Genomic DNA, 16,134 nt, shown 5'->3' on the forward strand with positions numbered 1-16,134 from the left:
CGCAGCCCACCATCCCATGTGGGAATTGAACCGTCAACCTTTTTGTTAAGAGCTCACCCTCTAAGCAACTGAGCCATCCGACCACCCCCCAGTGCATTTTTCAGCCTATCAGTTAAAGCATTATAATACAATTATTTAGTTATCTATCTGCAATGTTACTTTATTAGGCTATTGATATCAGTGTTTCTTATTCATCTGTGTACTTATAAAAAATAAATTACTGTTGGCTGTTTTGTTGAATAGTCTCACTAAGGTAAAATTCTAAAATAACTGATACAGTATAAAGACTTATGTAAAATATAGGTTCCGAAAAATAGGATTTTCAAATGGAAACTTATAGTTTTTTAGTCCACATTCACCATTCTTATTCTTTGTGTCTGCTTCTAGCCATTACTGATTTATTATCTTTAAACAAGTAGGATCTAGGTTAATACAGATCATTTACGGGATGGATAATTGAAAGTAGATTGGTGTCTCACATCCTTTTCTTGAAATGGTTTTTCCATTAGGAATAACCTTCTGTAAGAATTTTGAAACACATTTTTATAAGTTGTGCTAGCTATGATTTCACCTTACCTTTCAAAATGTTTTGGTCATAGTGTAAAATACTGTTTTGGATTAGTAATAAGTGAACAATTTTCTTTCATCTTACTTGAATTGGTGTGCCAGTGAATTTGTTTACTTTCTTGGTGTATTCCCCCCATTTGTTGCCATATAGTTTAATAATATAACAATGTTTCTTGCTAATTATTTTTAGTAACATATTTTACCCAAAATAGCCACAAATATTTTTTCAACATGTAATAAACATTAACATTTTTAGGTGGTGGTTTACATAGTTTTGTACTAAGTTTTCATAGCCACCGCACATCTCGTCTCAGTAGGTCTAGCCACATTTCAGGTGCCCCATAGGTAGTTGTAACTAACGCTTCTGAATAGACAGTGTAGTCATAGACAGAACATAGCTTGATATTGGCCCTTCTTTGGAGTTGACATTGTGTTTGACCTATTTTGGTGTCTCCTACCAATATCTTTCTCTACTTCCTATTTACCTTACTTCCTGTAACAGCCTGGGGCTTTTTGTGGAGGATCCACCTTTTATCTCTTCTAAATCCGTGGAGCTGACTCCACTTCCAGTTCCCTAGGGCTGTGTCACTCAGATCTGGCCACTTAGAGCCTTACAGTTTTCCTGTCCCTGGGTCGGAGACTTTCCCTAAGATTGCTGTATAGAGTGATGTCTTCTTAACTGAGATGTGAGCCTGAGAGCAAGAAGGGGCTGTTGCTGCAGCAAGTGCCTGAGGCCATATGGGTTCTGAGGTGAGAGAGCCAGCGCTGAAGAATGGAGAGAGGGAAACTTAGACTCTTGCCACAGGATTTTTGAAAGTTCTATTTCATTTCATATCCAAAACAAAGGAAAATATTTAGAAGATCGATAAATTAACTCTTTTGGTTTTTTTTGTTCAAGCCAGTGTGCATTGGCTTGTAGAAAGTCCAAGGCTGACTAAAACTTGGATTAGAGGTATGGATTAGGGAATAGCACAGAATTCTTCTGGGGCTGATGGGAGGGTTTCCACCAATTAGAAGTCAGGTCCAAATTGTGATTGCTACGCCTCAAATGCTTGACTTGACTTCTTATCAAGTTGTTCAGACTTTTTGGTGGGGCATATAATGAAGGATTCAACCTAATTATAGTGAACAATAATGATTGTACTATCTTAATAAAGGGGATCAGAAATACAAGCAACACAATAATTTATCCCCCTAGGATGTTCTCTTCATTTCATTTTATTGCTTTGCCTATGAGTACAGAGCTTACTGTGATCAGCTTTTACTGAATTTAAAATCTCTTGTATTTTAAGGAGTTTTAACTAAATATTCTTTAATCTTTTCCTCTTGAAAATAAAGTTCCTCTGTAAGAAGTATAAAAGTAAAATGAGTCTTCCATAGTCATTGAAATAATGCCATTATACATGAAAAAATAATTAATTTCCCATTTTCTCTTTGTACATTGTGCCCCACTCAGTGTTAACGGCCTGTTATGTATCCTTCTAGACCTGCTATGCTCAAAAATGGAACTAGAAATAATAGAAGTGTATATTTAAATATATATATTGAGGGAGAGCAAGAGAATCGGTCAATCAGTAAAGCAGAGACACAGTTCAACAGAGAGAGTTCGATGGAGTCTGAGAGAGACCCACAGACAGGGACACAACGAAACAGAGACAGAGACAGAGAGCCACAAGAAATCCCGCAGACCCAGACACACACACACACACACACACACACACACACACACAAACACACACACGCACACCTTTCACTGTTTGAAAAATCCTCTGTGTTCCACCTATTCATTCCCACCCTCAAAACCTTGGCAGCCACTGACTTTTTACTTGTCCCCTTAGTTTTACCTTTTCCAGAATGTCATCTAGGTGGAAACATACAGTATGTAGCCTTTCCAAATTGGTTTCTTTCACTTAGTAATATGCATTTAAGTTTGCTTTGTAGATTTTCATGGCTTCATACCTCATTTCTTTTTAGTGCTGATTAATGTTCCATTGCCTGGATGTACCCGTTTATCCATTCACCTACTGAAGGACATTTTGGTTGCTTTCGAATTTTGACAATTACGAGTAAAGCTACTATATACATTCGCGTGCAGGTTTCTCTGTGGACCACTCTTGGGTAAACACCAAGGAGCGTGATTGCTGGATCAAATGGTTAGAGTATGTTTGCTTTTGTAAGAAACTTCCACACTGTCTTCAGAAGTGGCTGTATCATTTTGTATTCCCACAAGCAATGAATGATGGTCCAAATCTTCACCAGCATTTGGTGTTATCGGTGTTACGGGTGGGATTTTTGCCATCCGAATAGGTGTGTATGGTATCCCATTGTTGTTTTAATTTGTCATTAGTTTGTTTAATGGCATCTGTTGAAAATGTTTACAAATGCTTATGTGCCATCTGTGTTTTTTCTTTGGGAAGGTGTCTCTTCGTATCTTTTGCCCACTTTTTAATTGGGCTGCTTGTTTACTTATTGTTGATTTTTAAAACCAGTCTTTTATCAGATATATGTTTTGTAAAGATTTTCTCCCAGTCTGTGGCTTGTTTTTTCATTTTCCTAATGGTGGCTTTCTCAGAGCTGAAGTTTTTAATTTTAATGAAGTCCAACTTCTTTCTCAAGAAGACCATTTCTACTTTACAGATTGTGAATTTGGTGTTTCTACCAAGTCATCACCAAGTCTATGTTCACCTGGGGTTTTCTTCTATGTTACGTCTAGGAGTTTTATAGTTTTGCATTTTACCCTTAGGTTTATGATCCATTTTGAGTTAATTTTTGTGAAGCATGTAAGGTCTATATCTGGATTCATTTTTGTTGTCGCATGTCTGTGTTTACCTATTCCAGAGGCATTTGTTGAAAAGACTATCCTTTTGCCACTGAAGTGTCTTTGTTAGGTTGTTGTAGATCAGTTGACTTTTTTAAAGGGTCTATTTATGGGCTTTCTGTTCAGTTCCATTGATCTACTTGTCTGTTCCTTTGCTCATACTACATTGTATTACTGTATTGATTATTGCAGTTTTATAATAAGTCTTGAAGTCCAATAGTATCAGCCCTGTAACTTCATTTTCCTTTAATACTGTATTCACTATTGTGTTGCCTATTCTATATGAACTTTTGCATTTCCATATGAACTTTTTCATTTTGTCAATATCCACAAAATAATTTGCTGGGATTTTGATTGGGATTGTGTTAAATCTATACATCTGTTTGGGGAAGAACTGGCATCTTGACAGTATTGAGTATTCTTATCCATGTACATGGAACATTTCCATTGATTTAGATCTTTGGTTTCTTTCATCAGAATTTTGTCGTTGTTCTCATATAGCTCTTGTACATATTTTGTTAGATTTATACTAAAGTTGTTGGGTATTTTTTTTTTCTGCTAATGCAAATGGTGTAATGTTTTTAATTTCAGATTCCAATTGTTCATTGCTGATATATAAGAAAGCAGTTACCTTTTTGTATACTGTGTTTCCCCGAAAATAAGACCTAGCTGGACAGTCAGCTCTAATGTGTCTTTTGGAGCAAAAATTAATATAAGACCCGTTCTTATTTTACTATAAGACCGGGTCTTTATAATGTAATATGATATAATTAATATAATATAATATAATATAATATAATATAATATAATATAATATAATATAATATAATATACTGGGTCTTATATTAATTTTTGCTCCAAAAGACGCGTTAGAACTGATTGTCTGGCTAGGTCTTATTTTCGGGGAAACATGGTATTAACTTTGTACCTTGCAACCTTGTTAGGAACTAATTGTTTATTAGTTCCAGGACTTTTTTTCTTGACCTTGGGATATCTACATACACAGTTGTGTCATTTGTGAACAAGGCATTTTATTTCTTCTTTCCTAATCTGAATACTTCTTATTTCATTTTCTTGTCTTGCTGCCTTAGCTAGGTCTTACAGTATCATGATGAATAGAACTGGTGAGAGGGGGTATCCTTAGCTTGTTGATGTTAGTGGGAGATCTCTCACCATTATTAAATATGATGTTAGCCACAGGTTTTTGTAGATATTGTTTATCAAGCTGTGGATGTTCTCTATTCCTAGTATGTGAGTTTTGTTGTTGTTTTTTAATCATGAATAGTTGCTGGATTTTGCCAAAAGCTTTTTCTGCATCTATTGCTATGATCGTATGTTTTTTCTTTGTTAGCCTGTTGATGTCATAGCTTATATTAATTTTGATTTTTGCCTTGCATACCTGGAATAAACCCCATTTGATCACGTATATAATTCTTTTTTATACATTGTTGGATTTAGTTTGCTTATTTTGTTGAGAATTTTTACATATATGTTCATGAAACGCATTGGTCTTTAGTTTTCCTTTCTTGTAGTATCTGTCTGATTTTGGTGAGAGTAATTCTGACCTCATAGAATGAAGCTGGGAGGTAGTCTGTCTTTTTGTATTTTCTGGAAGAATTTGTTGAGATTTGGTGTAATTTCTTCCTTAAATTTTTGGTAGAATTCACCAGTATATCCATCTAAGCCTGGTGCTGTCTGTTTTGGGAGGTTATTAAGTATTGATTCATTTTCTGCAGTATGCAAAGGCCTATTCAGATGATTAATATCTTGTGTTAGTTTTGGTAGATTGTGTTTTTTAAGGTATTGATCTATTCCATCTAGATTATCAAAGAGGGCATCGAGATGTTAATATAGTCCTTTACCATCCTTTTAATGTTCTTGGGAGCAATAGTGATGACTTGATATTAGTGATTTCATTTCTGATAATAGTAGTTTGCACCTTTTCTCTTTTTTTCCTTTAGTTAACCTGGTTAGAGGTTTACCAGTTTCTTGATCTTTTCAAAGAATCATTGGCTTTTAGTTTTGTTGATTTTTCTGTTGATTTCCTGTTTTCAATTTTATTGATGTGTTCTAATTTTTATTATTTCTATTTTTCTTTTTTTTTTTTTTGGAATACTATTTTTTATTAGTTTCAGGTGCACAAGACAAAGCAATACTTAGACGTTTATCATTTATATCCCTCACACTGTGTGAACCTCCCTCCCCCCATCCACTATACCTCTGACATTGCACAGAACCGTTACATTTCCACTGTCTCTATTCCTAATGCTGTACTCCGCTTCCTGTAACCATATACATATATATATATATATATATACATATATATATATATATATATATATATATAAAAATTATAGTTGACATTCATTATTGTTCAGCTCCAGGTGTACAGTGCAGAGATGCAGAGATCAGGCATCTACATCATCCCTGAGGTGGTCTCCCAAATGGGACACGTGTCCATCGGATACCCTACATATTTCTATTTTTCTGCGTACTTGGAATTTAATTTGCTTCTTTTCTAGTTTTCTAAACTGGATAATTAGACTGTTGATTTTAGATCTTCTTTTCTAATACATTCATTCAGTGCTGTAATTTCTCTCCAAGCAATAGCTCTGCTGCATCCCACATAATTTGGTAAGTTGTGTTTTCATTTTAATTTACTTCAGAATATTTTAAAATTTCTTTCTAGACTTGTTCTTTGACCTATATGTTTTTAAAAGTTTTTCTTTAAGCATTAGGGTGAAATTTCTTAGTTTTATTATTGTTAGTTGCAGGTATAAAGAACAACAATGATTAGACATTTACACCCCTCACAAAGTGATAACCCTCCCCCTAAGTCTATTACTCCTCTGACATCATACATAGCTATTACAATACCAATGACTATATTCCCTATGCTGTACTTTACATTCCGTGTGTCTCTGTATCTGTTTGTCTATCTATCTATCTATCTTATCTGTCTGTCTACACACACACACACACACACACACACACACACACACACACACACGGTGCCAAAAAATGTATACACATAAGAAAGGAAAACTGTATTAAAATTGTAATACTCAATATATATAAAGTGGTTACCATCAATGTCCAGACACTTGTGATGATGGCGAACTACTGCTTGAGCAACGTTGACCAAAGTGTCCACTTGTATACATTTTTTGGCACCCCCCCCACCCGGTACATATATAATTATAGTTGACATTCAATATTATTTTATATTAGTTTCAGGTGTACGGTGCAGTGGACAGGCGTTTAAATAATCTACAAAGAGATTCCCCTAATAAGTCCAGTATCCATCTGACACCCTACATCGTCTTTACAACATTATTGATTATATTCCCCACACTGTATTTTACATCCTCATGACTATTTTGTGACTACCAGTTTGTACTTCCTAATCCCTTTACCTTTTTTTACCCATCCCACAATTCCCCTCCTGTCTAGCAACCATCAGTTTGTTCTGTGTATCTATGAGTCTATTTCTGTTTGCTCGTTTATTCTGTTCTTTAGATTCCACATATAAGTGAGATCATATGGTATTTGTCTTTCTCAGTCTGACTTACTTCACTTACCGTAATATCCTCGAGGTCCAACCATGTTGTTGCAGATGGTAAGATTTTGTTTTTTTATGGCAGAATAATACTCCATTGTATAAATGTACCACAAGTTCTTTATCCAGTGGTCTATTGATGGACATTTTGGTTGTTTCCATATCTTGGCTATTGTTAATAGCACTGCAGTAAACATAGGGATGCATGTATATTTTCATATTAGTGTTTTAGATTTCTTTGGATAAATATACCAAGGAGTAGAATAGCTGGATCATAAGGTAGTTCTATTTTTAAATTTTTGAGGCATCTCCATTCTGTTTCCCATAGTGGCTGTACCAGTGTGCAATCCCACCAACAGTGCTCGAGGGTTCCCTTTTCTCCGTATCCTCCTCAACACTTATTGTCTGTTGATTTATTCATGATAGCCTTTCTGACAGGAGTGAGGTTGGTATCTCATTGTGGTTTTTATTTGCATTTCTTAGATGGTTAGTGACATTGAGCATTTCATATGTCTGTTGGCCATGCATGTGTCCTCTGTAGAGAAATGTCTGTTAAGGTCCTCAACCCACTTTTTAATTGGATTTTTTTTTTTTTTTATGTTGAATAGTATGAGTTTTATATATATATAAATTTTGGATATTAACCCCTTATCAGATATATCATTGGCAAATATTAAAAGTTTTTTATTTTTTTAAACTAAGTATTTTACGGTTTTCCTGCTGTCGTCCTGTTAATGATTTTTAGTTTAATTTCACTGTGGTCTGGTAGCATACTTTGTATGATTTCTGTTCTTTTAAATTTGTTTAGGTATGTTTTAAGGCCCTGAATGTGCTTCATGTTGGTGAATGTTTCATGTGAATTTGAGAAGAATATGTGTTTTGCTATTGTTGGATGAAGTATTATATAGACATCATTTAGATCCACATCATTGATTATTGTGCTGTTCAGCTCAAATATGTCCTTACTGATTTACTTTTTTTTTTTGCATCTATCAATGAATGTTAGAGAAGTCGTGAAGTCTCTAGCTATAATAGTTTGTGTACTTTTAAAAATTTGTGTGCTTCTATCAGTTTTTGTTTTTTGTTTTTTTCCCCTGATTTTGTCAATAAGGAGTGAAAACCTTAAGGGTTGTTGTGTCTTAGCGAATTGACCCCTTTATCATTATGCAATTGCCCTTTATTCCTGATAACTTTTCCTTGCTCTTATGTTTGCTCTTTCTGAAATTAATATAGTTATTCCTGCTTTCTTTTGATTAGCAGTAGTAGCATGGTAAAGCTTTCTCCATTTTACTTTTAATCTATCTGTCTGTATTTAAAGTGGAGTTTTTGTGGACAACAGACCGTTGGGTCTTAATTTTTTTAAACACTCTAACAGTCTGTGTGTTTCAATTGGTAATTTAGATGATCGGCATTTAGGGTAATTATTGAGATAGTTGGATTAATACCTACCATATTAGTTATGTGTCCTATTTGTCCTCTTTTTCTTTTACTCTTTTTCTGCCTTCTGTCATCTTAATTAAGCTTTTTATATGATTTCATTTTTTCTCTCCTTTCTTAGCATATCAACAATGCTTCTTTTTAAAATTTCTTTAGTGGTTGTCTTTGTGTTTCCAGTACATTCACAATTTGTCCAAGTCCTCTTTAAAATAACATTATATTCCTTGATAGGTAGTATAGATATCTCATAACAATATTCCCAGTTCCTCCCTCCCATTCCTTATAACGTTATTGTTATTCATTTCACTTACCTACAAGCTGTAATCACTGAAAACATTATTGCTGTTATTTTAACAAACTGTTAACAGTTAGATGAATTAATAAGAAAAATAAAAGATTTTGTTTCACTTTTATTTATTCTTTTCTAATGTTCTTCCTTTCTTTATGTAGATCTGAGTTTCTTTCATATGTCACTTTCCTTCTTTCTGAAGAATTTCTTTGGCCTTTGGCAAGACAAAGCTACTGGGCACTAATTTCTTCACTTTTTGTTTGTTACAGATTGTTTTTATTTCTCCGTCACTTTTGAAGGATAATTTTGCTCGATATGGATTTTTAGTTGACAATTTTTTTCAGTTTTTGTTTGTTTGAGAATGTTTTTATTTCTCTGTCACTTTTGAAGAATAATTTTGCTGGATATAGAATTTTAGGTTGGTGGGTTTTTTCTTTCAACACTTTAAATATTTCGTTCCACTGTCTTTCTACTTGTATGGTTTCTTAAGAGAAATCAGATGTAATTTGTTATCTTTGATACTATATAGGTAAGGTGTTTTTCCCTCTGGCTTCTATCAAGATTTTCTTTTTGTTTTGATTCTCAGCAGTTTTAATGTGATATACCTAGGTGTGGGTGTTTTAGTATTTATTTTCTTTGGTGTCCTCCAAGTTTCCTGGATCTGTAGTTTTCATATCTACTATTAATTGGGGGAAATTTCAAACATTTTTTTACTTCAGATATTTCTTGTGTTCATTCTCTTTACTGTTGTTTCTGATATTCCCATTGTACATTATGTTAACACATTTTGTAATTGTCCCACAGTTTGGGAGTATTCTGTCCCTTTTTTTTCTTTACATATTTTGGTTTTGGAAGTTTCCATTGATATACCTTCAAACTCACTAATTCTCTGCTTGGCCATGTCCTGTGTACTATTACACTGTTTTTGGTTTTGAGCATTTACTTTTGATGCTATCTTAGAATTTCTATTTTTGTCCACTGACTTAAATTGGAGATTGTAATAATTATTAGATATATATTTGGGACTTGTTTTCTAGTGTATATTATATTACAGTGTTCTGTCTATTCCTATATTATGCTGCGTCATATTAATTTCTGGTAGTACAAGTGTTTATTTTCAGAAATGTTTTGGCTGGTACTCTGGTTTTCATTTTCTTCAAGGTGAATTTTGAAATTATTTTGTCAACTTGAGTTCGTAGAGCAAAAGAAAAGAAACCAAATTGTTGGTGGTTTTATTGAAATTGTCTTAAAATACAGAATTTCATAGTTTGGTATTTCTTAATGAATTTGTATAATTCTTTTTAAACTTTATTCCTAATCATTTGTAGTATATATTTTTTTCTATTGTGGAGTCATTTAAATTTTATTTTCTAATTGTTGCTGGCATATATGAAGTCTTTTGCTTTTTGTATATGGCTTTCTCTAATCAAACTACTCTCTGTTTATTCTTTTGGATTTTCAGGACGTTCATCTTATCTACCAATAATTATATTTTTGTCTCTTTTAATATTTATACTTTGTCTTTAATTTTACTTCCTAACTCCTAGAACAGTTAGTAATAATAAATTTTTTTGTTTTGTGTACAACACCTGGCATTTTACTAGTAAATATGTTATTAGTTTTGGTTTCAGAGAGATAACCATTATGAACTTTTAAGAAAGAATCCTTCTATTAGAAGTTTACTACGAGATCTTTGCTCTCTTTAATTAGAAACTGTGAACTTTCCTCAGTTTCTGACATATTGATAGTTTTCGTTTTTTGACATAGATGTATTGAATTTTATTAGCTTTTCCATTCTTGATTTGCTAAACTAAACTGCTTGATTGAGATATTTTTTGGTATATAGCTTTTGGTTCAATTTGTGCAAGCTTCATGTAAGATTTTTGAATCTCTCATGTACAGTTGTGTATATGCTATGTTATTTTATGTTTTGGTAGCAGGGTTAAGCTGTTTTTATAACTTAAAGTTGTAATTTGTGTGCTTTCAAATGCTCTGGAGCTGTATAGACAGAATTCAATTATATGTTTGTTGAAGGCTTTAAGGAAGTCATTTAAAGTCCAACTGGGCCCAGATATTGTTTTTTTTTAATTAAAAAGAATTCTTTTACCACCTTTAAATTTTCTTTGATGAGCTACACTGATTTTATTCAGCTTCTGCTGAGAGACAATTTGTTCGATATGTAAGACAGTTAAGAATTTATTTTATATTAATCACACCCAGAAACTATGAAATGTGGAAATCAGCAGGGTTGATTTTATGTCATAAGAATTTTGTTGATGAGAAGCAAACTGGGTTAAGATGTGTCCTTGGGGTGTATTAAACTAATATTACATTCAGATAGAAAGAAAGACGTTATTAAAGTGACAAAGTAGCACCTCTTTTCAGGGATTGATTTTCACTCCAGAATTTTATTTAAAAAATTTTGAACCTACAGGAAAGTCGTAAGAATAAAAATTTTTAATGTTGTAATTATTCTTGTTTGTAGGTGCATTTTATCTGGTATTTGAATATATGGACCATGATCTGATGGGACTACTGGAATCAGGCTTGGTTCATTTTAATGAAAATCACATAAAGTCATTTATGAGACAGCTCATGGAAGGTCTGGATTACTGTCATAAGAAGAACTTTTTGCATAGAGATATTAAATGTTCAAATATTCTTCTAAACAATAGGTATGATATATGTGTTCAAAATGAGTGTTATAAAATATATGCCTTGATTTTGTTAAAAGGATTTATAATTTAGGTTACAGATGACCCTTGAATAACTCTGGGGATAGTGGTGCCAAACTTCTGACACACACACACACACACACACACACAATTGAAAATCAGCGTGTAACTTTTGACTCTCCAAAACCTTAACTACTAATAGCTTCCTGTTGACCGGAAGCCTTACTGACAATTTAAGTAGTTAAGTAATATATATTTTATATGTTATATGTATTATATACTCTATTCTTAGAATAAAGTAAGCTAGAGAAAAGAAAATGTTATTAAGAAAATAATAAGAAAGAGAAAATACATTTACAGTATTTATTAAAAAAAAAATATCTGCATATAAGTGGACCCATGCAGTTCAAAGCCATGTGGTTCAAGGGTCAATTGTACAAGGTGTGATAAAAAAATATGGTGAATGTTTTAATAAAAATTTATTACAGTTAAAGACACATCGCCATTAATCCCCCTCAAAAAATACCCCCTCGCGTCGAACACACTTATTCCATCCTTCTTGTCACTTTATGAAGCAGTTCTGGGAGTCCTCTTTCATGTCTGTAGATAACACTGTTGTGACTGCCTCCATGTCCTGAATTGATTCAAAACGTTTACCTTTTGTGGTCATTTTGACTTTGGGGGAGAGCCAGAAGTCATACTGTGCCAGATCGAATGAATAAGGTGGATGAGGACACACCGTAATGTTTTTATTTGACAGAAATTGCCGGAAGCCACATGTGACATGGAGTGTTGTCATGATGGAGGATGATTTATAGCACACTTTAAAACACACCTTCTCTCAACTGTAGTTCACACCTGACTGAATGCACTGAACAAGTTGAAACTTGTCACACACTGTTACTAAGGTTCGACGCACCGCTTTCTGTATTGAAGGTCCCTGCCTTTCCGTTGGATGGCAGTCGGCAGCTGCATTCACTGTAGTTTTTGATCACCCCTTGTATTTATTGCTCAAACTGTTTTAACATAGTCAGCAATATTACAGCTTGGGGTATTTCTGAAATTGTGTTAAATATACTTTAGTTAATTAACTTCCAGTAATAGTTGGTCATATACATAAAATACTTAGTAGTTGACTTCCTTGTTATTTCAAATAATGTGAATGTATCTTCTAATAATTAGTATGATTTTAGCTTTAGTGTAAGAATAGATTTTAGAATTTTTTTATTTAGGTTTTTAAAAACAGTCATTACAGTTTTAAAGTGAACTTTTATTGAAGTGTGTACAGACATACATACACACATATACCTACATACATACATACAAACATACAAAGCTTATGTTGAATATTTTACTGAGAGCATAACCTGAAGTCTGATAATTCCATTGTAATTGGTATTATTTGTTAGTTTAAGTGAAGTATGCCTGGTCCTGATTTTAGTTGATATAAAGTGTTCTATGCACCTAGCCCCTCTGAGAAATGGAAAATTAAACATAAATTTAAAACAGTGGTTTAGTTCTTGAGTATTATTGACTTGAACAGATAATTTGTCTTATTAAGTAGTAGACATCTCATTTTATTTTATTTTATTTTCATTGAAGTACTTTTATAGATAGGAACTAAACAGTACTGAAATATTGTTACAGTAGTACTACTGTAATAATTGTAATAATAGTAAAAATAACACTAGTATTATAGTAGCTGAAATTACTCAAAGAGAAGTACTGATTTTTTACCTTATTTTATCCTGACTTTTTTCTACTTGCCTTTACCTATAGTACCTGAGGTACTGCAGTGTGATCAAAGTTCAAGTTTATATGGGTGTATTTTTGATTAGCTCTGGGAATAGAATATGAATGTGTATGATCAATTCAAAGGAGACTAATAACCTTTTGTTCATTTTACTTCCACCAGAGGGCAGATAAAACTTGCAGATTTTGGACTTGCTCGGTTATATAGCTCAGAAGAAAGGTAAGAGTACTTTCAAATAAATATTATAGACACAGGAGACCAGTTTTAGAAGCTATAGTAAGAAAACCTTATTGATAGTCTATTTGTGTAAGGAAAGGGAAATCTACTTTCATGGTTAAATGCATGGAGTAATAAAATTTTATACCATAATTGGATTGACAGAACTTTACACATTTATCTCAATTTTAAAATAATTGTTTTTTTTTAACACTTAGAGGTAAATATAATTTCTTTTAAAATGTGCCATTTTAACTGTAACTTAAGTGAACTTAAGGATTTTTTTTTTTTTTTAGAAATTTATACTTAAATTTCTATTGCATGTTGAGACATTAAGATATTGGTAATTTTTGTATTTAGTGAAAAACCTTAGTATATACTTTTTATATTGCATGTTTAAAGTTATAAACTTCGTTTTAATTATTATTTTGGACTTCCTTTTTAAAAAATTAGTTATATCTACAGCTTGTTTTAAGCTCCCTAGGACTTTTTATTTAAACAAATTATTGTGAGGAAGTTCAGTATATAGCTTCTCTTTGTGGCGCTTCTCTGGCTCAAGTTGGCATGTTTCCCACTTCGGCGCATTTTGTGCCTGGTGGTAGTGAAATATGACTTGTCTTGTTAGAACTAATACGTAATTTCAAAATAATTGTTTTGTGAAGTAGTGGATTATATGTAATAAAGCTCTAGTTTAGCCAATTCCTTTCCTATCAGACACCATTGTTTCTTCATTTTTAGATACATATTTAATTCTGACATTTTTTATGTATGACAACACTGATTTCTTTAGTGTAATTATATCTAATATATTGAAATATCACTTATTTGGAATTCTTAGAAATAGGTATGACTCTTTGCCAGTTCCTGGTTAGTTGAAAAAAATCCTCTTTTGTTGAATTTTTTTAGAGTGAAAAAAATCTGTTTATTTTGAAACTTTCAGTGCCTGTGACATCATTCTGAAAATTATTTTCATTGTTTGGTGTGTAGAGGTTTTTAAATGGTGTGCTTTGGATCTATTTGAGGTCCATGAAACCCCTCAGAAACTGTGGTATGGATGGATTGTTAATGGGCAGGGCTAATGTCCCTCTACCTACGTTAGCCAGAGCTTTTTTGGTTTTGTTTTACCTACTGCGCTTCTAATTAATATTTTAAGAAAGAGTCGTATAGTTGGTTTTTTTTATTTAAACTTTAAAACTATTCTAGAGCTTAAAAGCTACAACCTTCATTTCACATTTGAGAAAACAGACCCAGAAAGGATTGAGTGAGTTTAAAAATAAAAATATTTGTTGCCAGAGTCAAGAGAGTATATAGTTCAAGGTTTCCACCTCCCAATTTTTTATTCTTTCCATCCTATATAATAGTGCCTCATGGTAGAAATTGAAGGAAAAAAATGAATTGGTCCAAATGTTTACTTAATCCGAAATTTGACTTGAAGTTGTTTTTTTTTTTCTTTTAATTTTTTATTGGGGAATATTGCGTTGGGGAACAGTGTGTTTCTCCAGGGATCATTAGCTCCAAGTCGTTGTCCTTCAATCTAGTTGTGGAGGGCGCAGCTGAGCTCCAAGTCCAGTCGCAGGGGGCGCAGCCCGCCATCCCATGTGGGAATTGAACCGGCAACCTTGTTGAGAGCTCACGCTCTACATCCGGTCGCCCCTCTGGAAGCTCAGCGACAGCTCGTTGTTTTCAATCTGGTTGTGGAGGGCGCAGCTCACTGGCCCGTGTGGGAATCCAACGGGCAACCCTGTTGTTCAGAGCTTGTGTTCTAACCAACTGGGCCATCCGGCTGCCCCTGTAAAGCCAAATTTTATCTATCAAATCTTTTTAAATGGAATATTGGGTTTTAATTAAGTGTCAGGTTGTGATACGGTCCTTGTCCTGCTGAATTGATACAAGAGTTTTGAGCTTAAAGAAGTAGGAAATTTAAAATCTTGTAACTTTGCATTTTAAGATAGTGTATATTAGATTTTTCTGCTTAATCAAATTTGTAAGGTAAAATTTGGTGTATAAGTTTTTTTTTATAAGCTAATATCCTATCCTTCAGGGGTTTATGTACTCCTTTAAAGCTTTTCTTTTTTCAGATTTGGATAATTCCAATTTCTTTAAAATCAGAAAAGTAGGCTTACTTTAATGGAACTACTTTAAAATACATCTATTGTTCCAGTAAACTTTAATAACATAGTGATTTCTAGCATACTGAAATCTGCCTTTAACAGATTTACTGTATTGTCCCAAATTTTCTAGATATTCCTTCAAATAAACACACAGCAAATGATTTTTCATTCACATTTCTTTGTTACAAGCAGAAAGATAGGGGTTTACCATAATACATTCATCAAAATGTTGTCACTTTGAAGTATTTTCTAAGTAATTAGCTAGAGACAGAATAACTGAAGTGGTCAAGAAATTATTTCAGGGCTTTTATCTGTTTTGAAATAGAGCAGATGTCATCTTACCATTTTGTAGCATCATCCACATTCCCACTCATTTGATTTGGAAAGTCTTTCTTTGAATTTGAGAAAAATTGATGGAGTTACAGCTAGTAGGTAGGAATTGAACATTGAGGGAGTGTTACCAATATGGATCTCCTCTGTCAGGTGTGCTACAATGTAAGAAAGAAGGAAAACCACTGGGTTAAAATTAGAGGGAAAATGATTCCTTTAAACTTGAAGAAGCATTTTCTCATTTTGAATGTCAGGATTCATACTTCGTTCCATTTGGTGTTGGGAAATACAGAACTTGAGAACAGAGGTTTTTGCCCCAGTTTTTCATTGCCCAGTTCATTTTTTTCGGTAGCTATTTTAAGTCCAACTTTTCCTGAGA

The 16,134-nt window shown here is 33.2% G+C and overlaps 2 protein-coding genes across 6 annotated transcripts in view; one reads left to right on the plus strand and one right to left on the minus strand.

Annotated features, from left to right (window-relative positions):
* The window catches only part of CDK13 (cyclin dependent kinase 13), a 102,484-nt gene that overhangs the window by 52,626 nt on the left and 33,724 nt on the right, over positions 1 to 16,134 (plus strand). For all 4 annotated transcript variants that reach the window (XM_019710219.3, XM_019710222.3, XM_019710221.3 and 1 more), the window contains exons 6-7: positions 11,156 to 11,345; positions 13,261 to 13,317. In XM_019710219.3, the coding sequence (XP_019565778.2) occupies positions 11,156 to 11,345; positions 13,261 to 13,317 (247 nt within the window). The remainder of the gene's footprint in view (positions 1 to 11,155; positions 11,346 to 13,260; positions 13,318 to 16,134) is intronic.
* MPLKIP (M-phase specific PLK1 interacting protein) overlaps positions 14,410 to 16,134 on the minus strand; it is a 74,756-nt gene continuing 73,031 nt past the window's right edge. The window contains exons 3-4 of one of the 2 annotated variants that reach the window (XR_016021098.1): positions 15,768 to 15,913; positions 14,410 to 15,103 (exon numbers count right to left, since the gene is read on the minus strand). Coding sequence is in view for 1 of the 2 variants with exons in the window: in XM_088797849.1 (XP_088653975.1) it covers positions 15,905 to 15,913 (9 nt within the window). In the remaining variant the exon portion in view is untranslated. Of the gene's footprint in view, positions 15,104 to 15,727; positions 15,914 to 16,134 lie in introns of those variants that run through there. The other variant, XM_088797849.1, reaches the window with a different exon arrangement.

This window comes from Rhinolophus sinicus, chromosome 4 (genome assembly GCF_057876585.1).
Source record: "Rhinolophus sinicus isolate RSI-liver-muscle chromosome 4, RSI-T2T, whole genome shotgun sequence".
In the NCBI taxonomy this organism is placed as follows: Eukaryota; Metazoa; Chordata; class Mammalia; order Chiroptera; family Rhinolophidae; genus Rhinolophus; species Rhinolophus sinicus.